The 26,803-nt window shown below is 50.3% G+C and overlaps 1 protein-coding gene and 1 long non-coding RNA gene across 5 annotated transcripts in view; one reads left to right on the top strand and one right to left on the bottom strand.

Annotated features, from left to right (window-relative positions):
* The window catches only part of SULT2B1 (sulfotransferase family 2B member 1), a 47,826-nt gene extending 21,139 nt beyond the window's left edge, over positions 1-26,687 (top strand). For 2 of the 3 annotated variants that reach the window (XM_067018667.1, XM_067018669.1), the window contains 6 exons: positions 12,990-13,129; positions 19,267-19,475; positions 20,965-21,091; positions 21,311-21,405; positions 24,301-24,481; positions 26,468-26,687. In XM_067018667.1, coding sequence (XP_066874768.1) covers positions 19,278-19,475; positions 20,965-21,091; positions 21,311-21,405; positions 24,301-24,481; positions 26,468-26,661 — 795 coding nt within the window. In that variant the 5' untranslated portion in view covers positions 12,990-13,129; positions 19,267-19,277 and the 3' untranslated portion in view covers positions 26,662-26,687. The remainder of the gene's footprint in view (positions 1-12,989; positions 13,130-19,266; positions 19,476-20,964; positions 21,092-21,310; positions 21,406-24,300; positions 24,482-26,467) is intronic. The other variant, XM_067018670.1, reaches the window with a different exon arrangement.
* On the bottom strand, positions 11,661-26,715 carry LOC136793012 (uncharacterized). Of its 2 annotated transcripts, none has more exons than XR_010837703.1 (4): positions 26,442-26,715; positions 25,882-25,991; positions 13,055-13,167; positions 11,661-12,873 (listed from the first exon to the last, which is right to left on the bottom strand). It is a non-coding gene; the product is annotated as an uncharacterized lncRNA (long non-coding RNA). The 2 variants fall into 2 exon arrangements; XR_010837702.1 differs by having other exon boundaries at positions 25,882-26,010; positions 26,442-26,694.
* Between the last annotated feature and the right edge of the window lie 88 nt (positions 26,716-26,803).

Genomic DNA, 26,803 nt, shown 5'->3' with positions numbered 1-26,803 from the left:
TTCAGTTCTCATCACCGTTACAGCTGACAAAAGTCGATTCTCAGGCCTGAGCTTTTCCAAGCCTGCATAAAAAAGTATTCCAATCATTGAATTGAGTGTCTCAGTTGAAATCAATAATAATTCAATAAAATTAAAAGTTGTGCCCCCCTCCGCGTTGCATGGGCCACATTTCAAGGGCTCGGTAGCTACATGAGATGAGGCCAGCGGCCGCCATGGTACAGAATGGTACGTTTCCATCATCAGAGGAAGTTCTATTGGATGGCATGGCTCCAGGCTGCAGAGGCCTCAAGGGTGGGGAGAAGTACGTAGTAGGGGCTTAATAAATATATGTTGGAAGGGAGAGAGAGAGAGGGTAAAGGAAGAGAGAAATGTCGAGAAGAGCCTTCAGGCTAAAGGCACAGCACATGCAGAGTTCCAACGGTGTGGTGGAGCATGGCGTATGCAGGGAACAAGTTGAACTTGACAGTGGGAACGGAACAACACTGGCTGTGCTGGCGTGCGGATCGAGGGGAGGTGGGGCAGTGCAGGCCAACGGGCCCACAAAGAATCTGCTGGGCTTTGAGGGACAGAGCCAGGGATGCAGTACGAAGCACCCTGAGAATTTGAAGATAGTGATTCATTTCTTTAGCTAGATTGTCTTCTATCACCACCATCATCATCATCAAAGTAATAAATCAAAAAATCATTTAAAAATGTGTATAGATTTTAAATGTGCAAGAATAGCCAGGGAAGGGGAAAAAAAGAATGGGGAGGGAGAATTTACCCTATCAGAACTTAAAATCTATAAAGTTACTATAATCCAAACAGTATGACATCCCACCCCATGACCCTGCAATTCCAATGCTACTTATTTGCCCAAGAGAAATGATCATGTAGTTTCCACACGAAGACAAGTACGGTCACAGTAGGTTTATGCATATTAGCGGCACCTGGAAACAGCCATGAACAGGAGAATGGGTCAACACACCATAATCTATTCATACAGTCGAATTCTACTCAGCCATAAAAAGGAACAAACTCTATAATGCAAACACAAACATGGCTGCATGTCAAGAGTATTAGGCTAAGCAAACGAAGCCAGATGCCAAAGAGTACTTTCTATAAGTTGAAAGCTCTAGAAGGCCCAAGACCAGCCAAGTCAATTTATGATGGAAAAACTCAGAACAGTGGTAGCCTCAGGGTGGAGGTGGAGGCTGATTGGGAAGAAGCACCAGGAAATGTTCTGGGGTGATCGACTATTTTATATTACGGTAGGGGTTTGGATTGCATGGAGGTATTGTGCGTTTGTCAAAATTCACTTAAAATTAGGAGGCTTTGAGAGACAAAGTTCTTGCCGGCTATCCACCTATCTCTATATCATGGGCATTTCTGTGGGGGGGAATTGCAGGTAATATTTATTTTCTTCTCTGTTATTTTTTGTATCTTCCAAATGTTCTATCTGTAATTTTTCATAAGCAGAAAAATAATGATTCTAAAACATTAGGTGAAAATAATTTCCATCTGTTATTAAAATAATTGAGGGCTTCCCTGGTGGCGCAGTGGTTGAGAGACCGCCTGCCGATGCAGGGGACGCGGGTTCGTGCCCCGGTCCGGGAGGATCCCACGTGCCGCGGAGCGGCTGGGCCCGTGAGTCATGGCCGCTGCGCCTGCGCGTCCGGAGCCTGTGCTCCGCGACAGGAGAGGCCACAGCAGTGAGAGGCCCGCGTACCGCAAAAAAAAAAAAAAAAAAAAAAGGCCCCTAGCCCTATGTTGCCCCTCCCCGCTTCCCTCTCCCCAACAATAACCACTACTTTGTTCTCTGTATCTGTGAGTCTGCTGCTTTTTTGTTTTATTCACTAGCTTGTTGTGTTTGGGGGATTACACATATGCGAGATATCAGGCAGTATTTGTCTTTCTCTGTCTGACTTATTTCACTTAGCATAATGCCCTCCAAGTCCATCCATGTTGCTGCCAATGGAAAAATTTCCTTCCTTTTTATGACTAATATTCTATTCTATATATATATATATATATAAAACATCTTTTTTTTTTTTTAAGTTGCAGCACGCGGGATCTTTTAGTTGCAGCATGCGGACTTCTTAGTTGCGGCGTGCAGGCGGGATCTAGTTCCCTGAGCAGGGATCGAGCCCCAGGCCCCTGCATTGGGAGCGCAGAGCCTTACCTGCTGGACCCCCACGGAAGTCCTGATCACATCTTCTTTAGCCATTCATCTGTTAACGGACACTTAGGTTTCTTCCATACCATGGCAATTGTAAATAATGCTCTGGCAGCTATTTTTAAAAACAAGGATTTGTAAATCAACTATACTCCAATAAAACTTAATTTTAAAAATAAATAAAATAAGATAAAAACAAGGAGATAGCTGAAGATTTGAAAAGACTGCCATAGTAGAGTAACTAAAAGATAAGCAAGATGCAGAGTAACGTCTGATATCAGTATTGCTTAGAAGGAGGTAGGGGACTTCCCTGGCAGTCCAGTGGGTAAGACTCCCCGCTCCCAATGGAGGGGGCCCGGGCTCCATCCCTGGTCGGGGAACTAGATCCCACAGGCATGTCACAACTAACCTGGAGCAGCCGAAATAAATGATAATTTTTTTAAAAAAGCAGGACGAGGAGGAGCAAAGAAGGAAGCTGAGTGCCCACACCGTGCTCGCGTGTACTTCTATAAGTGCGGTTAAGTTACGCACCAAGCTGGTGGTACGGGGACCCCCGGAGGCTGGCATGGCCGTGCTGGGGGAGACCATTAACTTGTTAACAAGCCCAGATGATAAGAAACACATATAACTTATTAATAAACCCAGATGATCAATAGATACAGAGATACAATCCAATAATTTGTTATTTTCCCTTTTTAAAAAAAAAAACAACTTTTTTTTTGGTCCTGCCGTGCAGCTTGTGGGATCTTAGTTCCCCAACCAGGGATTGAACCCGGGCCCCCGGCAGTGAAAGCCCTGAGTCCTAACCACTGGACCTCCAGGGACTTCCTGTTATTTTCCTAATTAGATGTTCTAAACAGAAGGAAAGGTACACATGTGCCGTATTAAGGCAGTCTAGCAGGTGTAAAACACATGCCCCCACTTCTGGATCTTAACACGGTAGAAGTTCATTTCAAACTCACATCCTAGCCCCATGTGGGCTCTCCTGGTGATGGGATGCCAGGCCCGGCTCTGCCATCCTCCACCCGTGACTCCCAAGTCCCTGGAGAAACCTCTCTGGTCCCACCAGCGGCGGGGGCAAAGGGCGAGCATATGGCAGTCACTGACACTGTGTTCACAATTCAGAATTCGAGAGGTGCGGAAGGGCATAGAATGGAAAATTCTGGTTCTCACAAACACCCCAGACCCAGAACCAGAGTAACCACTTCTAATGTTTGCCTGCCAGAAAACTCTTCTCTATGTGTGTATCTTGTTTTCACTTACTTATTTTTTAAACATAAGTAAGATATTACTTTATATCTGGCTCTGCCCCTTGTCTTTTCACTCTCTGTAATATCTCAGACATCTTCCCAAATAAATGCTACCTCCTTACCCCTCCGATCTTTTGGAATTTTCATAATGAAAATTCCAAGACATAGAAAAACGTTGGAGGAATTATTCAGCACGCACCCCCTCTATACCCACTACTCCTAAAATTTTACTATACTTGTTTTATCATATATCTGTACATCTTTCTACCCATCCAGCAATCTGTATTGGTGATGCATTTCAAAGGAGTGATTTGCAGCCATCAGAACATTTCACCTTAAACATTCCAAGCTGCATATTACAAAATAGACTTCAACACTTGTTTATGGGCTTTTTTTTTTTAATAGATGATGTTTATGTACAGGGCACTGCACAAAATTATTAAGTGTGCCATTTTGAGAAATACATGGGTAACCCCAATCCCTATCAAAACATAAACGCCTCCTTTTGAATGGCTGGATTCCAAGGTTTGCAGGCGGTGATGTATTCATCCAGTCCTGATTTCTTTAACCAGTTCTCTGTTGTTCAGGTCCCTCTTACAATGTTGCAATTAGCATGGTGGTACATATATCACCGGGCACTTCCTCGGGGGCACCCATCCCATAAATGTCTGGAGGTCACATTCATTTGTGCATCCAGCAGATATAATGGAGTGCTGCCTGCCTGTCTGATGCTGGTTCTTGGAGGCGGGACATGGGAGAAGCAGAATTTCTGTTCCCTTGTAGCTACTACTAACTAGTGGGGAAGATTGATTTCAGGAAGTCGATAGCCAAAGAAAATAGTTACTAAGTATTAAAAGGGCTATGAAAGAAAAGAACAGAATGCTGAGAGGGGTAAAAATGCGCACGGACCGGGTGTCCTCTGCTTGAGTGGAGGTGGCCTGTATAACTTAAAATGTTGCCAAGTGATCTCTCAAAGAGGTTATTCTAATCGGTCTCCTCAGCCGCTGCAGATGAGAGCAGGAGAGTGAAAGAGCCCTGTTCCCTGCGCTCTGGCCAAGGAGTGAGTCATTCCACTTAGGTGGAGGTGGCCGGAGGAGATGGGGACGCTTGAGGAGATGGGGGCGCTCGCCCAGATGGGCTCCAGGCGGAGGAATTTCGGGAGGTGAGGGAAGGCACTCCCGCAGGCGAGAGCAGCTCAGGCAAAGGAGAGCGGCTGCCACCGCACAAGGTGTCCTGGGAATAAGGCGCACTGAACCCAGCTCAGGCTTGAGGAGCTTGAAAACGCTCTCCCGAGAAAGGCAGGCGAGTTGACCACAGGCACCCGCTGTGAGTCAGCAGGACAGCGGCGCTGCGGAAAAACTCCTCGTGCAGCCGGAGCGCGCGCACGGACGGGCGGGGCCCTCTCAGAGGAGTGGGGGTCAGTTTCAGTCCCATAAGACCCCTGAATGCCAGCAGCCTGCCCTCTCCCCCTCCTTTGTATACACTATTCCCTCTGGTACACACACACACACACACACACACACACACACACGCAGCTCTTCCCTCACCTCCTTCAGGTCTGCTCAAAAGTCACCTCCTCGGAGGGCCCTCCCCTGATCCCATCGATCTCAAATTGCAAACCCTCCCCACCCCAGACGCTTCCTGTCCCCCACCAGCTTCATTTTTCCCCGTCACCATCCGATACACTACATTTTAAACATCCTGTGTTAATTTTACTGTTCATTCAAACATAAACTGCAACAGGGTTTTTTGTTTTGTTGTGTTGTTTCTTTTGTCAGTTGCACTCACTTTCCTATCCTGCGGGGCCTGGCACATAGTAGGGGCTCGATAAATATCTGTGGGCCAAACGAATGAATTTGCCCCATCTCAGGCAGGATGGCCTAAAGCTCCTCGAATGGGGAGCTCTCTTTGAACCTCAGACTGGGAGGTCCCTGGAAAAGAGGTCCCTGGTCCCTGCCCACCCATCACTGCTCGTTCATCAAATGAGCCCGGAGAGGTTTTGAGAGTGACCTCGGATTACACGGCAGGCAAATCGAAGGCAGGCTTGTAATACAGGCAGGTGTTGCTTCTCTGCATCACCCTGGGTAGCCAAGAGGGACGCCGGCTAACGGGGTGTCTTGTTATAATAATGGTTAATGGGCGTTAAGTTTTGACATTTATACGAATGAGGTTTTTTTTTTTTAAAAAAAAAATCAATCAGTAAAATCGATTTGTGGGGGTGTGTGTGTAGAGCTTTATGAATTCTAACACATGTATAGATTTGTGTAACCGTCACCACAATCAGAATACAAAACTGCACCATCAGCCCTTTGTAGGCACACCCTCCCCCACCCCTAGCTGCCCCCTCCCCTCCCACCCCTCAGCTGATCTATTCCCCATCCATATACTTTTGTTTTTTTGTCAAAAATGACATATCCGTTGCCTATTGCTGCTGCAGCAGCTGACCACAAACTGAGTGGCTTAATGCAATACACATTTGTGCTCATGCAGTTCTGGAGGTCAGAAGTCTGAAATCAGTGTTGCTGGGCTCAAATCAAAGTGTCCTCAGGGTGGCACCCCTCCGGTTCCCTTCTGTGCCTTTTCCAGCTCCTAGAGGCCCTGCATCCTTTGGCCCGTGGCCCCTTCCTCCATCTCTTCAAAGCCAGCTGTGTAGCCGCTTCTGACCTCTCTCCTCTCTGACCTCTGCTTCCATGATTACATCTTCTCTCTCTGATTCGAACCTTCCTGTCTCCCTTTTACAAGGACCCTTGGGATTACATGCAGGGCCCACTGAATTCTCTCCCCGTCTCAAAATCCTGAACATAACCACAGCAGCAAAATCCCTTTTCTGGTGCAATGGATCGTATTCGCAGTTTCTGGAGACTGAGACGCGGACGTCTTTGGCGGGGGGGGGGGGGGGGGGGGTACCATTCCAGACACCACAGTCATTAAATGGAATTGTACAGATGGTGATCTCCTGAGTCTGTCTTCCTTCACTCCGCCCAGTGCCTCTGGGACCCCTCTGTGCGGTGGTGAGTATCAAAGGTTTGCTTCTTGTCCTTGCTGAGTAGTACCGTGTGGGGTACAGGTACCACTGTTTATCCACTAACCTGCTGACGGACGTTTGCGTTGTTCCCGGTTTTGGGCGATTATGCACAGGGCAGCTATGAACATGCGAGTACAGATGTTGGTGTGAAAAAGAGTTTTTGTTTCTCTTGGGTGAACTCCCAGGAGAAGGAGGAACTCTGCTTTAAAATCTGTGCTTATCTTAAGGTATTTCATTGAGGTCTGTTGATATACAATATAGACTATCATACAATATAAGGATAATCATTACAATATACACCTAGGAGCTAAATATTCCTGGGACCAAGGGGAAGGAGGTGGACACTAAGACTTAGAGAGGTCATGTAAGCTGCCTGAGGTCAAACCTATGTCTTCCTGACCGGCTCCCACCCCCAAGACCCCAGAGCCCCTGCCAGGATGAGCACACCTGAGGACAGCGGTATGGCGATTGGCGAGGCGCTACCCCATGGCACAGGGTGGCTAGGGGGGCAAATTGTGGGGCTACACTGCCTGGGTTCAAACTCCAGCTCTGCCGTCTGCCGCTGTGTGATATCAGCCAAGTGACTTTGCCTCTCTGTGCCTCTACTTCCTCGTTTGTAACGCAGGGATAGAAATACTATAGCGGGTGGCCTCCTAGGCTTGTTGAGGAAATAAACGAACTAAGGCACATAATGCAGTGAGGCGTGTCGGGCCAGGGGGCGCTGTGAGTGTTACTTGTATTTCTTCATAAATATTGATGGAGGCCCTCCGTGTTTTGATACGTTGGCAATCCAGACAGAACCCCCCCCCCACCCCAGGCTACGGAGGGCCTTGAGCTCTGGGCCACGTGGGGGGATGAACAGGAAGGAGAAACTGGAGGCCAAGAGACTGGGGAGGAGGCTGTGTTGAGGGTCCAGGGCGGGGAGGAGGAGACCTGAGCTGGACAAAGGTAGTGAGGACAGAGAAGAAGAGCTAAGGCCTGGTGGGCTGGGGGGCGGGGGATGGGAGGGAGGGAGGGAGGAGGGTCGCCAGGTTGGGCCATTCTTAGAGTTGCATGTCCTGGGGTCTCCCGAGCAGGGCAGGCCAGGCCCCTTCGAGGAGCCTAAGTACGTCCTTGGCCCATATCGCCCAACATGTGGGCTGTAGCTGTGTCCGCTCTTTCTCCGGCTGTCGGTCTCTGCGCCAGCGCAAACGCCATCTTCGTTCGTCTGCCCCAACCAAGCAATAGCTGCACGCCAGGTCCAGGGCCTGGCATAGGAAAAGGATGGGCTCGGAGCCCAGGGAGAGGAAAGGTCACCCCAGGGCCAGATTTAATTTACAAGGTGGGGAGAGAAGATGCACAGCACATGTTTGGGGACACACAGTGAGATTCAGCCAAGCAGGAAGCTGGGTGGGGTCCCCCCTCTCCAGCTGATACAAGGCCAGAGGCTGGAATAGTGCTCGGAGCGCTGGGGGGCTTTGACTGGAGTGGGGGGGGGTGTGGGGTAGGAGGGCCTGGAACAGAACTGTCTACGGGGCTGAGGTTCAAATCTCGGCTCCGCTCGGTACTTGCCGCATGACCTTGGCCAAATCGCTTGCCCTCCCGCAACCTCCATTTTCTCACCTGTCGCCTCATAACATGCAGGGAGATCCCAGCTCTCCCCCAGTCATGTCTCGATTATTTATTAAACATTGATGCTCAGTCATTTACTGAGCAAATAGTTGTTCTGGGCCCAGATGGCGCATGGTAAGGTCTGGACACTGTTGACCTGAAATGAGACTTTGGAAGTTTCTAAAGTCCCCAGAGGGGATTCTAAAATGCCCAGGGGCTGAGAACCACGAAGGCAGGTGAAAGGAGGTAACAAGCGCTCTTTGGGTTTCCTTAACTTTTTTCCTGGTAACCCCCTTCATTCATTCGCCCATTTATTCACTCAAACGTTCATTCATCACACATTCATTTATTCACACATTCGTTCAACCACACATTCATTCATTCACACGTTCATTCATTCAGTCAAATACTGGTTGGGCACCAACAATGTGGATTCCACCCTGGCCTCCACCCTGGACCCCCAATTTGGAGATTGTAAGTGCTGAGGGGGATGGTGGTACACCCTCATATTTATTCATGTATGCATTCAGTGACTATTTCAGGGACTCCTGAAGGGCACAGTATCTTTTCCTGGTTGGCAACTCCGTTTTCCTCTCTGGTAAGCTGGGGAGGGCATTTCTCGTTCAAGGAGCTGTTGGTGGGCTTCCCTGGTGGCGCAGTGGTTGAGGGTCCGCCTGCCGATGCAGGAGACACGGGTTCGTGCCCTGGTCCGGGAAGATCCCACGTGCCGCAGAGCGACTAAGCCCGTGAGCCATGGCCGCTAGGCCTGCGCGTCCGGAGCCTGTGCTCCGCAACGGGAGAGGCCACAACAGTGAGAGGCCCGCATACCGCAAAAAAAAAAAAAAAAAAAAAAAAAAAAAAAAAAAAAAAGGAGCTGTTGGTGAGATCAAAGACAAAAATAGCGCTGTAGGCTAAAGGGAGCTCCAGTGTCCTGAGCATTTATTAGGAGTGGGGGGGAGGGGGTGAGGGGTGGGGGAGTGGGGGGGCCCTTAATGTATATTATCCCTTTTAATCTTTAGGTAGGATTAAAACCTTGAGGTTGAGATTACTGTTATCTTCATGTGTCAGAAGAGGAAACTGAGGCTCAAAGAGGTGAGATCTGCTGCCCAGGGCACAGAGAGAGCACATGTGACCCACCAGAGCCAAGACCCAGGCACTTAGCAGCTAATCTGCCTAGTGACTGATGGCCTCACAGCCCCGCCCACTGGCCTAAATCTGCCTGGCAACTAGTGACATCACTAATTCTGCTGCTTGCGCTCAACCTATGACATCACTGAACAATAAAGTAATTACAATAAGCTGAGGGCCTACTGTGTGCCAAAGGCGGTGCCAAGCAGCCCCTCCTCTGGGCTCACACGATGCCCGGGGTTGCCTCTATTACTAAGTATAATAATAACAATAATTTTAGCCTGGATTTATCGAATGCAGACCACAAGCCAGGCTCTATTTTAATCATTTTTATTTCTATGGGTGCATTAAACCCTCCCACTATCTCTAGTTTTTAAAAATTAAGAAACATTTATATAGTGCATATTCCTATGTCAGGCCCAGTTCTAAGCACTTTTTACATGCTCACGACCATCCTATGAGGTAATGTTTACTTATTATCCCCGTTTTATGGATGAAAGGACTGAAGCACAGAGAGGATGAATGACTTGCCCACAGCCACATGACTGGAGAGAGGTAGGATTCAGACTCATGTATTCTGGCTCCAGGGTTTATGCCGTTAACCGAGACACCATGCTACTTCTCCTATCCCTATTTTTTTTTTTTTTTTTTTTTTTTGCGGTACGCGGGCCTCTCACTGTTGTGGCCTCTCCCGTTGCGGAGCACAGGCTCCGGACGCGCAGGCTCAGCGGCCACAGCTCACGGGCCCAGCCGCTCCGCGGCATGTGGGATCTTCCCGGACCGGGGCACAAACCAGCGTCCCCTGCATCGGCAGGCGGACTCTCAACCACTGCGCCACCAGGGAAGCCCTATTTTTAGTTTTTTAAGGAACCTCCATACTGTTCTCCATAGTGGCTGTATCAGTTTACATTCCCACCAACAGTGCAAGAGGGTTCCTTTTTTCTCCACACCCTCTCCAGCATTTATTGTTTGTAGATTTTTTTTTTTTTTTTTTTTTTTTGTGGTACGCGGGCCTCTCACTGTTGTGGCCTCTCCCGTTGCGGAGCACAGGCTCCGGACGCGCAGGCTCAGCGACCATGGCTCACGGGTCCAGCCGCTCCGCGGCATGTGGGATCTTCCCGGACCGGGGCACGAACCCGTGTCCCCTGCATTGGCAGGCGGATTCTCAACCACTGCGCCACCAGGGAAGCCCTGTTTGTAGATTTTTTGATGACGGCCATTCTGACTGGTGTGAGATGATCTCTCATTGTAGTTTTGATTTGCATTTCTCTAATGATTAGTGATGCTGAGCATTCTTTCATGTGTTTGTTGGCAATCTGTATATCTTCTTTGGAGAAATATCTATTTAGGTCTTCTGCACATTTTTGGATTGGGTTGGTTTTTTTTTTTTGATATTGAGCTGCATGGGCTGCTTGTAAATTTTGGAGATTAATCCTTCATCAGTTGCTTCATTTGCAAATATTTTCTCCCGTTTTGAGGGCTGTCTTTTCATCTTGTTTATGGTCTCCTTTGCTGTGCAAAAGCTTTTAAGTCTCATTAGGTCCCGTTTGTTTATTTTTGTTTTTATTTCCATTTCTCTAGGAGGTGGGTCAAAAAGGATCTTGCTGTGATTTATGTCATAGAGTGTTCTGCCTATGTTTTCCTCTAAGAGTTTGATAGTGTCTGGACTTACATGTAGGTCTCTAATCCATTTAGAGTTTATTTTTGTGTATGGTGTTAGGGAGTGTTCTAATTTCATGCTTTTACATGTAGCTAGCTGTCCAGTTTTCCCAGCACGACTTATTGAAGAGGCTGTCTTTTCTCCATTGTATATGCTTGCCTCCTTTATCAAAGATAAGGTGACCATATGTGATTGCAAGTTTTATTAAAGTAAAACACAAGTGCTGTGAACACAGCTTCAGTCAATTGCCCAAGGAATTTCGCAGAGGGCACGCCTCGTAACCGGCTCCGCCCCCAGCTGCTCCGACTTCCCAGGGGTAACCATCATGGGTTATTTGTCCCTGTGTTTGAACTTCCCCTAATTCGAATCATATCATCTAGACGCTCTTGTGTCCTTCCTCCTCCTTTCAACATTTTGTTTCTGAGTTTTACCTGTGTGGTCGGACCCTAGCCCTCTTTATAAGCCCTCTTCACTATCCTGAAATGAAATCCACAGACAGTATAACCCCCTTACACGCATAAGTTTCCGCACAGTTCGATGTATTGTCCTAACTGTACCAGAAAGGACCACAAATGGAAATTAGCGCCGAGTAACGGCTAAGAATGGGCAAATCCGTGTTTCATGGGGCCTGAAGCTTATACCGTTTTGAGGGGATTCGCCTTGAGAAGAAGAATCAGGGGCATTCCTTGGGGGTCCAGGGGATAGGACTCTCTGCGCTTCCACTGCAGGGGGCCCGTGTTCAATCCCTCGTCTGGGAACTAGGACCCCACAAGCCACCTGGAACGGCCAAAAAAATAAATAAATAAAGTTTTTAAAAAAAGAAAGAAAGAATCACTACGTGTGACTGCAACATTAGAAAGAAGGAATGTTTCTTTAGAACGAGAAAAGAAATTACGGTGACTTGTTTCATTCTGAAAGCTGGCAAACACTCCAAACGTTCCAGAAAAATAACACAGCAGCTTCTGGCTTCAAACCTGAGTCTCCTCCTCCACCTCATACTTTCGGTGCCAAGTGCCCCTGGGCGTGTGATAGCGTGATCCGACCGTGTCTCCAGCCCTCCTGTCATTACTTGTGCCCAACAAGCGCTCCCAGAAGCAAATCCTGCACCCAGCCAGTTCGCCATCCCCAAACGATACACAGACATGACCTCAAACCTTGTAAATATCCCAGGGAAGTCCAGTGAAATGTATCCCCGACTCAGCTTTACCTCAGCCAGGTCCCCCAAACACCTATCGCTCTCCCACGCCAGGGTCGGGAGATCTCAAGGGAGGCTGCCAAGGCAAGAGTGATCAAATCAAACGGGTTGCTCTCAATACATCTCACTTTGGAAAACCGTACTTCCTTGTATGGTTATGTGAACACGTTGCAGCGTATTGGGAAAAGCAGCTTGAGTGAGGGGCTTGAAGCTGAAGACTGCCCCCAGCTTCCCAGGGACTCCACATCTGGTTTTCACAGGTGGCCCTGCCGCACTGTGGCCACGTAGGAATGGGCAGGGCACCTGACTCTTTGGCCTATGTTTGTAAAATGGGGGTGATGCCTTTCTGGAGGGTTGGGGTGAAGAGTAAACATGTGGAAAGCGCTTAGTCCCACTTTGCAGAGGTGAAGCGCTGCTTGTCCCACCAGCTGTGTGGCTTTGGGCAAGTCACTCACCCTCTCTGTGCCTCGCTTCCTTCATCCAGAAAATGGGGATAATAATCATTGTCACCTCATAGGATTGTTGTGGGGTGTTAGTAAATCATCCTCACTTTGCAGATGAGGAAATGGGCGCAGAGAAAATTCCTCGCCAGAGTTCCACCGGCGAGCGGGGTGCACCTCGCCCATCTCCTTGCTCGCCCTCCGTCACCTGCCCCGAGATCCCTCCGCCACTTTCTGTCGCCGTCTGTCCCGGAGGCCTCAGCTGTAAAGCTGGACCCCTGTGCAGGCTCCTGGGACCTCGAAGGACACGCAGATGCAGGCCCCGTGGGACTTGCCTAGCGGTCCAGTGGTTAAGACTCTGTGCTTCCACTGCAGGGGGCACGGGATCGATCTCCCTGGTCGGAGAACTAAGATCCCGCCTGCAGCCGACCTAAAAAAAAAAAAAAAAAAAAAAAGCAGGCCCCTGGCCCCCCACTCTCCCAGGGGTGACCTCTGTCCTCGCCTCCTCCCCGGTCCTTACGGTGTCTCTCCCCCACGCTCCTACAGCCAGAATTTGTCAGGCGAATACTTCAGGTATAAAGACATCCTCTTCCCCGTCGGCATCTACTCACCTGAGAGTATCAGCATCGCAGAGAACTCGGCGGTGCAGGACGACGACATCTTCATCATCACCTACCCCAAGTCAGGTACCCGCTGGGCCGGGGCAGGGCTGCTACGGAGAGTGCTGTGGGCGATGAGAAGAGTGCACTAAGGAGAATGGAAGAGGAAAGCGGGAGGGGGTGGGGCGGACGGGGGACGCCTAGGTCCGTTCAGAACCGAGGTGAGCTTGGCCTTTGCACTGGCCGGTCCGTCCGCCAGGGGGCGCCCTTCCCCCAGATCCCTGTGTGCCTCGCTCCCTCCCTTCCACCAGGCTGGCTCTCACACCCACTGGGAGGCCTTCCCGGACCTCCCTGGCTAAAATAGCGTCCCCATCCTGTCCCCCTCTATCCCTTAACGCCCCTCATATTTTTCTTCACTGCCGGCCACTATATCATATTTTCATTTGTTGATTTACTCTCTGGTTTCCTCACTAGAACATGGCTCAGTGAGTGCAGAGATTGTGGTTTGTCTTGATCGCGGCTGTGTTCTTTGAACCTAAAACAGTGCCTGGAACTTATTCAATAAATATTCCAGGAAGGAAGGAAGGAAGGAGGGAAGGAAGGAAGGGAAGAAAGATCTTAATTTTCTCCATTCGGTTACTGAAATGCTACTTACTGATTGTCTACCACGTGCATAGACACAGCTCTGAACAAAGGAGACATTTGTTGGGAGATACAGGCTTCATTTAAACATGCAGTCGCCTATATTACTATCTAATTAGGGTTAGGGTGGGTCCCCCTCCCCTCCCCCACCCCCGCCCAAGGAAAGGTGAAGAGAGCATTAAGTGTAGGTAATAAGAAAGTCTGTGGGATAAGGGCAGGCTTCCCGGGGAGAATATGTTCATGCAGAGAGCTGGAATCTGCAGAGCGGTTTGAGTGGGAAAGGGTGTCCTAGACAGAGGGACAGCATGTGCAAAGGCCCTGAGGTGGCTCGGTGAGTTTGAGGAAGCAAGAGAAGGTCAGTGGGACTGCGGTGGAGGGAGTGTCAGGAGAGGCCCAGTGGCAGGGGATCAGGGGGTTCTTCTCTAAAATGTTGGAGCTGCCTTCTTAATTTTTTTCAAAATAATTTTGAAAATTTTCAAAATATTATATCCACCTTTTCCAGCATAGAGTTCAGGGAGGGTTTTTTTGTTTTTTGGTAACATTAAAAAAAATAATTCACGTACCATACAATTCACCCATTTGAAAGTGTAGAAATCTACGGCTGTAGTATATTCACCAAGTTGTACAACCATCACCACTGTCAACTGTAGAACATTTCATCACCCCTAACAAGAAACTCTGTACCCATTAGCCATCACCTCCCAATCCCCACATCCACATCCCTGAGCCTTAGGTATCTGCTTTCTCACTGCATGGATTTGCCCGTTCTGGACGTTTCATCAACTGTAGAACATTTTCATCACCCTTAACAAGAAACTCTGTACCCATTAGGCATCACCTCCCAATCCTCACACCTACATCCCTAAGCCTTAGGTATCTGCTTTCTCACTGCATGGATTTGCCTGTTCTGGACTTTTCAGATAAATGGAATGATACAACACACACAGTCTTTTGTGTCTGGTATCTTTCACTTAGAGTCATCTTTCTGAGGTTCATCCAAGTTTTTGGCAGTGGTTCATTCCTTTTCATGGCCAAATAATATTCCATGATATGGTTATACTATGTTCTGCTTATTCATTCATCAGTTGATAAACAATCCCTTGGGTTGTTTTTCACTCTTTGACGCATGACTAATGCTTGTAGGAACATTGACATACAAATCTGTCTGTGGACATGTTTTCATTTCTCTTGGAGTTCTATGAGTTTTGAGAGACATATACAAGATACACTACAATCAAGATATAGAGCAGTTCAGGGACTTCCCTGGTGGTCCAGTGGTTAGGACTTGGCACTTCCACTTCAGGAGGCCTGGGTTCAATCCCTGGTGGGGGAACTAGGATCCTGCAAGCCGTGTGGCATGGCCAAAAAAAAAAAATATATAGAACAGTTCCATCACCCACCTAAAACAAACAAAAAACCCCTTCACACCCCTTTTGTGGTCAGCTCCTTCCTCAGCCCAGCCCCAGGCAACCAGTGATCTGTTTGCTGCCTCAATAGCTTTGCCTTTTCCAAAATGTCATATACATGGAATCGTACCCTATGTAGCTTTTGAGACTGACTTCTTTCATTCAGCATAATGCATTTCAGATCCATCCAAGTTGGTTTATTTTGGGGTTTTTTTTTGCAGTACGCGGGCCTCTCACTGCTGTGGCCTCTCCCGTTGCGGAGCACAGGCTCCGGACGCGCAGGCTCAGCGGCCATGGCTCACGGGCCCAGCTGCTCCGCGGCACGTGGGATCCTCCCGGACCGGGGCACGAACCCGCGTCCCCTGAATCGGCAGGCAGACTCCCAACCACTGCGCCACCAGGGAAGCCCCCCAAGTTGTATTTTTTTATTGCTGAGGAGTATTCCATCAGCTGGATGGACCACGGTCGGTTTATCTATTCATCTGGTGAAGGACACTTGGGTTTTTTTCCGGTTTGCGATGAGTGTGAATGCAGCTGCTATGAAGCTTTGTGTACAAGTCTCTGCATGGAAATACGTTTTCATTTATCTTGGGTAAATGCTTAGAAGTGGGATTGCTGAGTTTATGGGAATTATGTATGCTTAACTTTATGAGAAACTGCTAAACCGGTTCCCATAATGGAAACCATCTTGCACTTTTGGGCAAGCTGGTTTACCATCTTGCATCCTCTCCAGCAACATAGGTGGGTTCCAGATGCTCTGCTTCCTTGTCAGAACTTGGTATTGTCAAGTTTTTTAAAAAGTCATTCTAACAGATGTGTTCTAGTATCTCATTGCGGTTCGAATTTGCATGTATCTAACGACTGATGATGTTGAATATCTTTTCAAGGGCCTACTAGCCATCATTATATTTCTTGGTAATGTGTCTGTTCCTTTCTTTCTTTCTTTTTTTTTTTTTTTTTTTTTGCTCTTTTTAACTGGGTTGTTTGTTTTCTAATTATTGAGTTTTGAGAGTTCTTTATTATAATCTGAGTACACATCCTTTATCAGATATGCCTTTTGCAAATATTTTCTCTGACTCTGTGGCTTGTCTTTTCATTTTCTTTTCAGTGTCTTCTCAGAGCAAAAGTTTAAATTTTGATGAGCTCCAATTGTCAATTTTTTCCTTAATGGATCAGACTTTTGATGTCACACCTATGAAATCTTTTCCTAAACGAAAGTCATAAAGACAGCCTTTATGTTTTCTTCTAGAAGCTTTACAGTTTTAGCTTTTACACTAAAGTCTATGATCTATTTTAAGATAATTTTTATATGTGGTATGAGGTATAGATCAAGGTTCTTTGTTTGTATATGGTTGTCCAGTTATTCTAGCTATTTTTTAAAGTTTAAAATATCTTAATTTCTCTCTTAGAAAGTAATGCATTCATAGTTCAAAATTCAAGAGTTACAAAGAGGTTTACACTGTAAGATCTCTCTTCTCCCACAGTCACCAGTAGTCTCTGTGTATCTTTCCAGAATTTGCATGTACAAGAAAAAATGTACATAATTTTTTTTTACTTTTTTCCCACAAAAGTTAACACGTGATGCACGCCATTTTGCCTCATGTTTTTGTTTTGTTTTGTTTTGTTTTATGGTTGTGCCTTCTTTTTCCTTGTATTTTGATATCATCCCATCTTAGAACTGTAAACAAAGAGCTTCCTGGTTTTTCTTACACTTCCATAGTACTGCATAACATTAGATGTACAAGAATTCTTGTTTAACTAGTTCCTTACTAATTAGCTTTTCCTGGTTTCCAATCTTTTGCATTTATTTATTTTTTAAAGTTTATTTATTTATTTTTAGCTGCGTTGGGGTCTTCCTTGCTGCGCGCGGGCTGGGCTTTCTCTAGTTGCCGCGAGCAGCGGCTACTCTTCACTGCAGTGCACGTGCTTCTCATTGGGGTGGCTTCTCTTGTTGCAGAGCAGGGGCTCTAGGCACACGGGCTTCAGTAGTTGTAGCGGGCTTAGTTGCTCCGCGGCATGTGGGATCCTCCCGGACCAGGGCTCGAACTCATGTTCCGTGCATTGGCAGGCGGATTCTTAACCCCTCCGCCACCAGGGAAGCCCCCAGTCTTTTGCATTCATACACAATATAAACTTTACACACAATGCCACATCTCGTGCAAGTGTCACTTGCACACATATGCGTTTATCTGTAGAACAAACTCCTAGATACGGAATTGGTTGGTCAGAGCCTCTGTGCGTTTGCAATTTTGATGAATATAGCCAAATTTCCCTCCACAGAAGTTGTGGAAATCTGTTCCCCAAACAGCAGGCTTTGTTTGAAACAGCTTTGGTGATAGACGGCAACAATGTACTTAATGCCTCAGAACCGTACTCTTTTTTTTTTTTTGCGGTACGTGGGCCTCCCACCGTTGTGGCCTCTCCCGCTGCAGAGCACAGGCTCCGGACGCGCAGGCGCAGCGGCCATGGCTCACGGGCCCAGACGCTCCGCGGCATTGTGGGATCTTCCCGGACCGGGGCACGAACCCGCGTCCCCTGCATCGGCAGTCCGATTCTCAACCACTGCGCCACCAGGGAAGCCCAGAACCGTACTCTTAAAAATGGTTAAATTGGTAAATTTCATGTTAGGTATCTTTCGCCACATACCCACAAAAAAAGAATTATTACGTGGTAACAGGCGATTAAAACACCAAGAGGTAAAGAGATCCCTAAACAATACAGGTGGAGCCGATGCGGAGAGAAGCCCCTCCCTCTAGGACTGAAGCAGACAGGCCCCAAGGAGATTTGCTTTGGGATGAGGGGCGTGGTGAGGAGCAGTAAGTGTCACTGGGGTCCCCTGCCCCGCTGGCCGCTATGCATCACAAGAGCTGGCTGGGAGAAGCCCGGGAGAACCAGGAAGAGAAACCCCATCCTTCTGCAGGGTTCCTCTGCGCCCTCTACTGACAAAGCTTCACATTGCGCCTGGTGGCAAAGGAGATCCGTTTACACAGCTCCAGTGGCACAAAACAGGGCAACCTAGAGTGGATTTGGAGCTGAGAGGTAATATACTGGGAACCGGCACAGGGCAGTTGTTAGAATCCAGGACACTATAATCCTAATGCCAGGTGATTGTTCACGTTACTATTATGTCTCATCTGACCTACCTGTAATCTCCCGGAATCCAGACCTGTGAACTGGGTCATGGATGAGATCCCTTCCTACTATGTGATGTTTGGGGCTCCCTCAAGAAATCAAGGGCTTACTCCCGTGAAAGGGCAGTGGAAAAGAGCTGAGATTTTAAGTCCAGCCACCTGCATTCAGTTCCAGCTTCCTCTGTGTACTAATGGAGTGCTTCAGAATCTCAGAAGCTGGACCCGACAGCAGCTTATCTCTTGGGAATTCCCCGGCGGTCCAGTGGTTAGGGCTGCGCATGCTCTCCCTGCCGAGGGCCCGGGCTCAATCCCTGGTCGGGGAACTAAGATCCCACAAGCTGCGTGGCGCCGCCAAAAAAAAAAAAAAAAAAAAAAATTATTTCTCATTCCTGTAAATGCCACGTAGTGCAGGATAGATGGAGGGAAGTTGGGGGGGGGGGCGGGAAATCCATGCATTCTCCAGCATCCTGGCTCCTTCCACCTTACGGCTCCGCCACCCCCAGGAGCCCCAGTTTCCACTGGCATCTCTGCACTCAGCCAGCAGGGGGTGGGGTGGGGGTGGGGGGTGGGGAGGAGGTGTCACGTGGCCGGTGTTTATGGGCCAAGTCTGGAAAAGGCTGCCTGCACTTCCTTGGCCAGAACTCAGTCACACGGTCCCACATGTAGCTTCAGGGGAGGCCGGAAAAATAATGTCATCCTGTTATATTCCCGGTAGAGAAACGAAACGGGGTTGGGTGGACAGCTAGCCAGGCCACGTGCCACTTCCTAGCTTTGCCGCCTTCGTTAGCAACTTTGTTTCTTTGAGCTTCAGTTTCCTGCTTTGAATATAAAGATAACCAACCCTAAGTGGGAAAAGGGGGGGATAAATTAGGAGTTTGGGATGAACAGATACACAAAAACCAATCCTAACTTCTGTGCTGTGTGAGGAATCCATGCAATAAACATACGTAGCAAATTGTGCAATAAATGCAGCCATTATGAATTTGATTGTATCCCCCCTTCACCCCTCCCCACCTCTGATTAATTTGCCCAATTCTTCCAACAGGCACAAACTGGATGATCGAGATCCTCAGCTTAATCCTAAAGGACGGGGACCCCTCCTGGATCCGCTCAGTGCCCATTTGGAAGCGGTCGCCCTGGTGTGAGGCCATCATGAGTGCCTTCAGCCTCCCCGACCAGCCCAGCCCTCGCCTCATGAGTTCTCACCTCCCCATCCAGCTCTTCACCAAGGCCTTCTTCAACTCCAAGGCCAAGGTGTGGGAGGATGGAGGGGAGTGTGTGTTGGTGGGGCAAAGTATAACTAACTGATGAACTCAGCACGTATTTATTGAGGACCTACTGTGTGCCTGGCCCTGATCTAGAACAGCAGCAAATACACACACAAGGAACACCTGCCTTATGAGCCCACATTCTAAAGGGGACAAAGAATAGATGAAGTAAATAAGGAAAAGATTGAATACATCCAAGGTGATCAGTTCACATCGAGAAGGAGGGGAAGGTGGGGGTTAGAGTTAGGGGTAGGGGTTGCAATTATAAATAGGGTGGTCAAAGGAGGCCTCAGTAAGAAGGCGTGGTTTGAGTAAAGACCTGGGAGGTGAGGGAAGGAAGCCAAAGGGGGTGGTCTGTGGGAAGAACATTCCCGGCAGAGTCACGAACAGGTGCAAAGGCCCTGGGGTCGATGTGGCACCCCTGAGGTCCAGCAAGGAGGACTGTGTGGTTGCGTCTAAGCGAGCAAGGGGGAGAGGAAGAGAGATGAGGTCAGAGAGGTAACAGGGACCAAAATGTGCAGGGCTGTGTGGACCTTGGTGGGGAGTTTGCCTGCCGCTAAGTGAGACAGGAGCCAGGGGAGGGCTCAGAGCCAAGGAGAAACAGGATCCAACTTAGGTTTTCACAGGCGCCCTCTGGCTGCAAGTCAGGGAACAGACCATCAGGGTGAGGGCAGAAGCCAGGTGCCAGGGAGGGGACAACAGAGGCAAACAGGGTGGTGGCCACAGGGAGGTGAAGGAAAAGGGCTGGGTTTGGAGTGTATTTGGAAGATGGAACCAGGAAGAGTGGCTGGCAGGTTGGATGTGGGTGTGAGAGAAACAGATGAGTCAAGGCTGACTGCAGGGGGTTTGGTTTAAGCGACTGGGAGGCTGGGGCTGCCATGAACTGAGATGGGGAGGTTGGGGAGGAGAGGTTTAGGGGGAAGATGACTCTGCTGTGACCCATCGACAGCCAGGTGGAGGGTGCCAGTGGGCAGTGAGACAGACAAATCTGGATTAGACGGGAGAGCTGGACACATCTATTTGCAACCTAGTGAGATGTGTATATGTATGTATAGATATAGGGAGAGAGACAAAGACAGGCAGAGAGACAGAGACAGAGAAATTAAAGCCAGGAGGTGGGATCATCAAGGAATGAAGTGAGTATAGACAGAGAAGAGATCAGATTGCCATCTAGGGGTCCTCAAGACCACCTTCAGGCTCAGTGATTCACTAGAAGGACTCCAGAAATCAGCAAAGCTGTTATACTCACGGTTACAGCTTATTACAGAGGAAGGATAGAGATGAAGGTCAATGAAAGGAAGAGGCGGGAACTGCCTGGCGGTCCAGTGGTTAGGACTTTGCACGCACACTGCCGAGGGCCCGGGTTCAATCCCCAGTCAGGGAACTAAAATCTCCCACAAGCCGTGTGGCGAGGCACACGGGGGCCTGACTCGGGGTCTGACATCTTCTCCCCTCTTCCCAACACCCACACACAGGTGATCTACATGGGCCGGAACCCCCGGGACGTGGTGGTCTCGCTCTATCACTACTCCAAGATCGCCAGGCAGTTGAAGGACCCTGGGACGCCTGACCAGTTCCTGAAGAACTTCCTCAAAGGCGAAGGTGAGGACTGGGGCAGAGTGAGGTGGGGGGAGCCCCTAGTGGACAGAGGAGGGATAAGAAGGAGCTGGGGAGAGGCAGGGATGGGGGGCTTGGAGGGAGGCCTCCAGCTCTAAGGGGCCAAAGCCTGGGGCCCATGTGGGGCTAGTTGGGCCCCTCTGAGCCCCAGCGGGTGGTGGCCCAGCTGCCTATCCCTCACCCTGCCTGCCTCTCTGCCCTCAGTGCAGTTCGGCTCCTGGTTCGACCACATTAAGGGCTGGATTCGGATGCAAGGCAAAGAGAACTTCTTGTTTATCACCTATGAGGAGCTGCAGCAGGTGATTCCCCCTCCCGCACCTCGACCCAGCACCCCCTCCCTGCTCCCTTCCTCACGTCCTCCAGCTCCCCTTCCCAGACGGCAGAGAGCTAAGGAGAGAAGGCAAGTGGGGAAGGAGGATCCGGAATGTGTGTGGGAACGATTTTCAGAACGGTGGTCAGGGGAGAGCCATGGAGCTATCTGGGGAAAAGTGTCTCGGGCAGAGGGAATAGCCAGTGCAAAGGCCCTGAGGTGAGAGTGTGATTGATGTGTTCCAAGGAGAGCAAAGAGGCTGGAGTGGCCAGAGCCGAGAGGGGGTGGGGTGGGAAATGAAGGCACAGAGGGGACGGGACCCACAGTGAGGATTTTGGCTTTTCTCTGAGTAGGTGGGAGCTACAGGTGGCCTCTGAGCAGGGGAGGTGATAGGTTAAATGAGACGATACAAAACTGTGACCCATGGGAAGTGATGATGGTTTCACTGTGGTTGTGACCTGAAAGGTAGAGGGAAGCGGTGGAAGGAGGCAGCCTTTGGAGGCAGACGGGGAGCCTGTCTGGACCCCGTCAAACATCCCTGGGGCAGGCACCTGGGAGAGAGAGGCCTTCTGGCTGGGGTAATCAGGAAGGGCTGCCTGGAAGAAGGGACCATGCAGAATGATTATGACTTTGCCAGGCCGTAAGGAGGACGCTGGGCTTCCAGACGGACCAATCCACAGTGAACGTGTCCAACTCTTCTGTGTTCTTAACAAAGATCTGTTCTGAGAGGCTGGGAATCTAAGCAGTTCCCAATACATGTTCCTTCACCAACCGCCCCAGACACATTCTCTGCCAATGTGTGCATTTCATGTATTTTTCGTATCCTCCTTTTTGTTGGTACTTTGTGTAGCAGAAAGAGCCTGGATTTGGGTGTTCAAAATGCCGTTAAAGGGCTTCCCTGGTGGCGCAGTGGTTGACAGTCCGCCTGCCGATGCAGGGGACACGGGTTCGTGCCCCGGTCCGGGAGGATCCCACGTGCCGCGGAGCGTCTGGGCCCGTGAGCCATGGCCGCTGAGCCTGCGCGTCCGGAGCCTGTGCTCCGCAGCGGGAGAGGCCACAGCAGTGAGAGGCCCGCGTACCGCAAAAAACAAACAAACAAACAAAAGAAACCCTATTGAAAATCCTCTTTAAAATCTCAGAGCCTCAGCGGTCTCATCCTTAGAATGGGTGGAAAATGCTGGCTCAGAGGATTGTTGTGAGGGCCACAGTACCTGGCTTTGGTGTATTGTAACCGTCTGACAAGGTACAGCAAAGTACCTTGTATAGTGTGCCAAAGTAAGAGTAATTAGGTTCTGAGCAAGGGCCTATCTGATTAATAATAACCATAATAGCCAATGTTTCTGCCTCTCAAGTAGCAAAACTTGGTAATTTTTAAATGGTTCGCCGCAATATTATTATCGCCTCCATTTTATAGAGGAGGAAAGTGGGGGCTTATAACCTCGAGAGTCGAGAAACTGCCTGGGGCGCATAGCTCTTCCCTGCAGACCCCATGGGTTTGGTTTTTTTTTTTTCCACCCTGGTAAATCTCTTTTGATGGAAAGATCTAGAAAAGATTTCGGCATCACCCCCTCCCCTCTGTTTTCCATCAAGCTTTGTTCTCTGAACCAAAAACTGGGCCACGCAGCCTGACCGAGCTTCTGGGCTGCCCCTGTGAGGAACTGCCAACATGTTAGAATTTCTGGGACACGTCAGTGGTTCAAGAGGATAAAGGGATGAAGGCTTATGAAACCAAGAATGACCTGGAAAATCAGGGCCGTGGGGTTGGTGGAACTGACCGGAAGGCTGACTGTGCCGGGTGCTGCATATCAGGGAAGTCAGGGAGATAGAAGAGAGGATGGTGGGCTTTGGGGACTCAAATCTGAGCTCCTCCTTGGCTGTGTGACCCTGGAAAGTGTCTTCCCCTCTCTGGGCCTCCATTTACTGACGACGGTAATGACACCTCTCTGCCAGGCTATTGGGAGGATTGACAAAATACACGAGGGGCTTGGACTAGAGATCGGTACACAGTAGGTGCTTAATACACAGTGACTTGAACCGTCAGTCATGAGGGAGGTGATACTTGAGCTACATCTGGATGGGTAAGTTTGCCAGGCGGGGAAGGGAGGTGCAGGGCATTCCTGGCGGCCCCGTGCCGAGGCCTGTAGGGAGGAAAGGGCAGGGAAGGAGAGGAAAGACCAGGCCATGCCTGTCCTTAAAAGCCAGGCCTGGGGACTGGGGCCCTGGGAAGCCATAGGAGGACTGGGAGCAGGGGAGGAGTAGGGTCAGCTCTGGGTGTGAGGGGCTGGAGGCAGGGAGGCCGGGCAGGAGGGTGAGGCGAGGGTCCAGAGGGAGAGGACAAGGCCTGGCCAGTGCTTAGGGGCTGTGGGGACACAGAGGAGGGCATGTGGCAGAGAGTTGAAACAGGAGGGACGGGGCTGCTGACTGACAGGGGCAAGAGGGGAAAGGGGCAAGGGGAGGTTAGGCCGGGCCAGGAGTCTGGCTCTGGGTGAATGATGGAGCTGTTCTGGGATGGGGACCTGTGGCCGCGGAGGGGGGGGGTGGGGCGCAGGTTTGGGGCACAGACCAGTTGACACCTGTTTCAAACCTGAAACAGGGTGACTCTCCATAAGATGCTGGACTGACCTCTGTCCCCTGCTGTGACCTCTGACACAGGCCCACCCCTTCCCTCCCACCCACAGAACCCTCCCGAACCCCAAACTGTCAAAAACCTTCAGAGGCCATAGCCCAACCCTCCGGCTTGGAGGTGAGGAAACAGAGGCAAAGAGGCGGAATCACCCAGATGCCAGGTCTGGGTTGGCAGCCAAACGCAGACGGGTGTTCCCTCTTGGTCTGGGGTCCCCTCCCTCCGCTCACTCATCCCCTGACCCCTGTCCCCTGCCCCCAGGATCTCCACAGTTCCGTGCAACGCATCTGCCGGTTCCTGGGCCGGCTGCTGGACGAGGAGGCGCTGGAGTCCGTCGTGGCGCACTCGGCCTTCAAAGCCATGAAGGCCAACACCATGTCCAACTTCTCCCTGCTGCCCCCCAGCCTGCTGGACCAGAGCCATGGTGCCTTCCTCCGGAAAGGTGAGGGGGCTCGGGGCTTCCAAGTCCCATGAGGCCGCTGCCTGGCTGTGTGTCTCGGGCAAGTTATTTAACCTCTCTGGGCCTGTTTCCCTAGCTGTCACGTGGGGGTGCTCCAACAGAACTGCCTTCATGGGGTCACTGCGGACACAGCGCTTAGCACGGGGCCTGGCCCACAGCTGGTGCTGCGGTTGTGCCTTCCGTCTCAGATCCACCACTCCCAGAGAGCTCCCCATGGGAAGAAAACGCATCAAGGCGTTGCCATGGCCAGCTCTGAACGCTATGAGGCTATTTGGAGTCCTTGCGAATCCTCCTTAGCATGGATGTTCACCCCAGAAATATTCAAGTGTTGGATTACAGGCTGAGGGTGGGAGTGTGTTAGTTTTCTATTCCTGCTGGAACCAAGTACCACAAACTTTGAGCCTTAAAGCATTTCCTGGCGGTCCAGTGGTTAGGACTCACTGCCGTGGCCCACGGGTTGGGGAACTAAGATCTCGCACGGCACAGCCAAAAACAGAAAAAAAAAAGAAAAGATTTTTAATAAAAACCACACACACACACATTCACTCCCTTACCATTTTGGATGTCAGAAGTCCAAAATCAGCCTCACTGGGCTAAAATTAAAGTGTCAGCACCGTGTTCTTTCTGGACACTCTAGGGGAGAATCGGTTCCCTGCCTTTCCAGTTTCCAGACCCGCCTGCACCCCTTGGTCCGTGGCCCCTTCCTCCACCTTCTCCTCTCTAACCCTGACCCTCCTGCATCCTCTTACAGGGATGTTTGCCTTTAAGCGTCAAGATCTTTAACTTAATCACATCTGCAAAGTCCCTTTCGCCATGTCAGGTCACATGTTCATAGGTTCTAAGGGTTAGGTCCTGGACATCTTGGTGGGAGCTCACTATTCAGCCCACCACAGGGAGCCCCCCAGACCTCACTAGGGGTGTCATGTAACGTGGTATATTTGCTAAAATTCAAAATACTGTGATCCACAGGGAGCGGGGAGGGGAAGCTGGGACGAAGTGAGAGAGTAGCATTGACATATATACACTACCAAACGTAAAATAGAGAGCTAGTGGGAAGCAGCTGCTTCGCACAGGGAGATCAGCTCGGTGCTTTGTGACCACCTAGAGGGGTGGGATAGGGAGGGTGGGAGGGAGGGGATATGGGGATCTATGTATACATACAGCGGATTCACTCTGTTATACAGCAGAAACCAACACAACATTGTAAAGCATTTATACTCCAATAAAAGGTGTTAAAAAAAACCCCACTGTGATCCAAATGACTTTGGCCCCAGGATCCCAGGGCAAGGCTGGTGGCCCTGGTTATCCCACGCGATAAGAAACTTGAGGGATCTGAATGCTCACCTCGGGGCACAGATAACTAGCAAAGTCACGGTCCTTACCTGCTCGGTTGCTGTGAGGGGCTAAGGAGTGAATCCTGGCAAACCGTCAGCATGATGACTCGTACCCACTAAGTGCAGGGAAAGCACTGGTTCCCAGTGTCAGAGCAATACTGAAGGTAGTGGAGGGCGCTGTAGGATCAGTGGAGCAAGGAAGCCCTGATCTAGCAAGGGAGGTGAGGGCCAGGGCACAGGGGAGGTGATACAGGGGCTGGGAAGGATGTGCAGGAATGCTAGGTGCGGAGGCGGATGTTCTGGGTAGAGATTGAAGAGGTCGGTGGAGGAAGGTAGGAGGTCTGCTGGAGGGAGGAGTCGGGCAGGAGGAAGCTGAGGGAGGGAGGGGGCAAGAATGGCGCCCAGGGGTCTGGCCGGGCGACTGGTGGCCAGTGTAAGTAAGTGTCAGCCATCATCACAGGAGGGAAAGGGGCAAAAATGGAGGCGGAGGGGGGCGGGGGAAGGACAGCGCTTCTTGCAAAGGAAACGCCATAGGCAAAGGCCAGGAGGTGGGAAGGAAGGTGCTGGGATGTTGGGGGGCGGGGGACGATGCTCTGAATACTCCTCACCTCGGCCGACCCTCCCTTCCCTCCAGGGATCTGCGGAGACTGGAAGAACCACTTCACTGTGGCGCAGAGCGAAGCCTTCGACCGAGTCTACCGCGAGCGGATGCGGGGGCTGCCGACCTTCCCCTGGGACGTGGACCCCGAGGACGCCGGTCCGGACCCGGACCCCCGTCCCGACCCGAGTCCCAGCCCAGACAAGGCCTCCGAGCCACCCCACCCGTGACCCTGAGAATAAACGCATCGCTGCTGCCCGGGCTCCTCGATGCGCCGCGGAGGTGCCGTGCCGCGGGCGGGCGGCAGGGGGCGCGCGAGGGCGGACGGGGGCGCCGCTTCCGGCCACCGAGGCCGGGGTGGCAGGGGGCAGC

This window comes from Kogia breviceps, chromosome 18 (assembly GCF_026419965.1).
Source record: "Kogia breviceps isolate mKogBre1 chromosome 18, mKogBre1 haplotype 1, whole genome shotgun sequence".
Classification (NCBI taxonomy): domain Eukaryota; kingdom Metazoa; phylum Chordata; class Mammalia; order Artiodactyla; family Physeteridae; genus Kogia; species Kogia breviceps.
The sequence above is the reverse complement of the archived record's forward strand: the minus strand, read 5'-3'. Positions and strand labels throughout refer to the sequence as shown.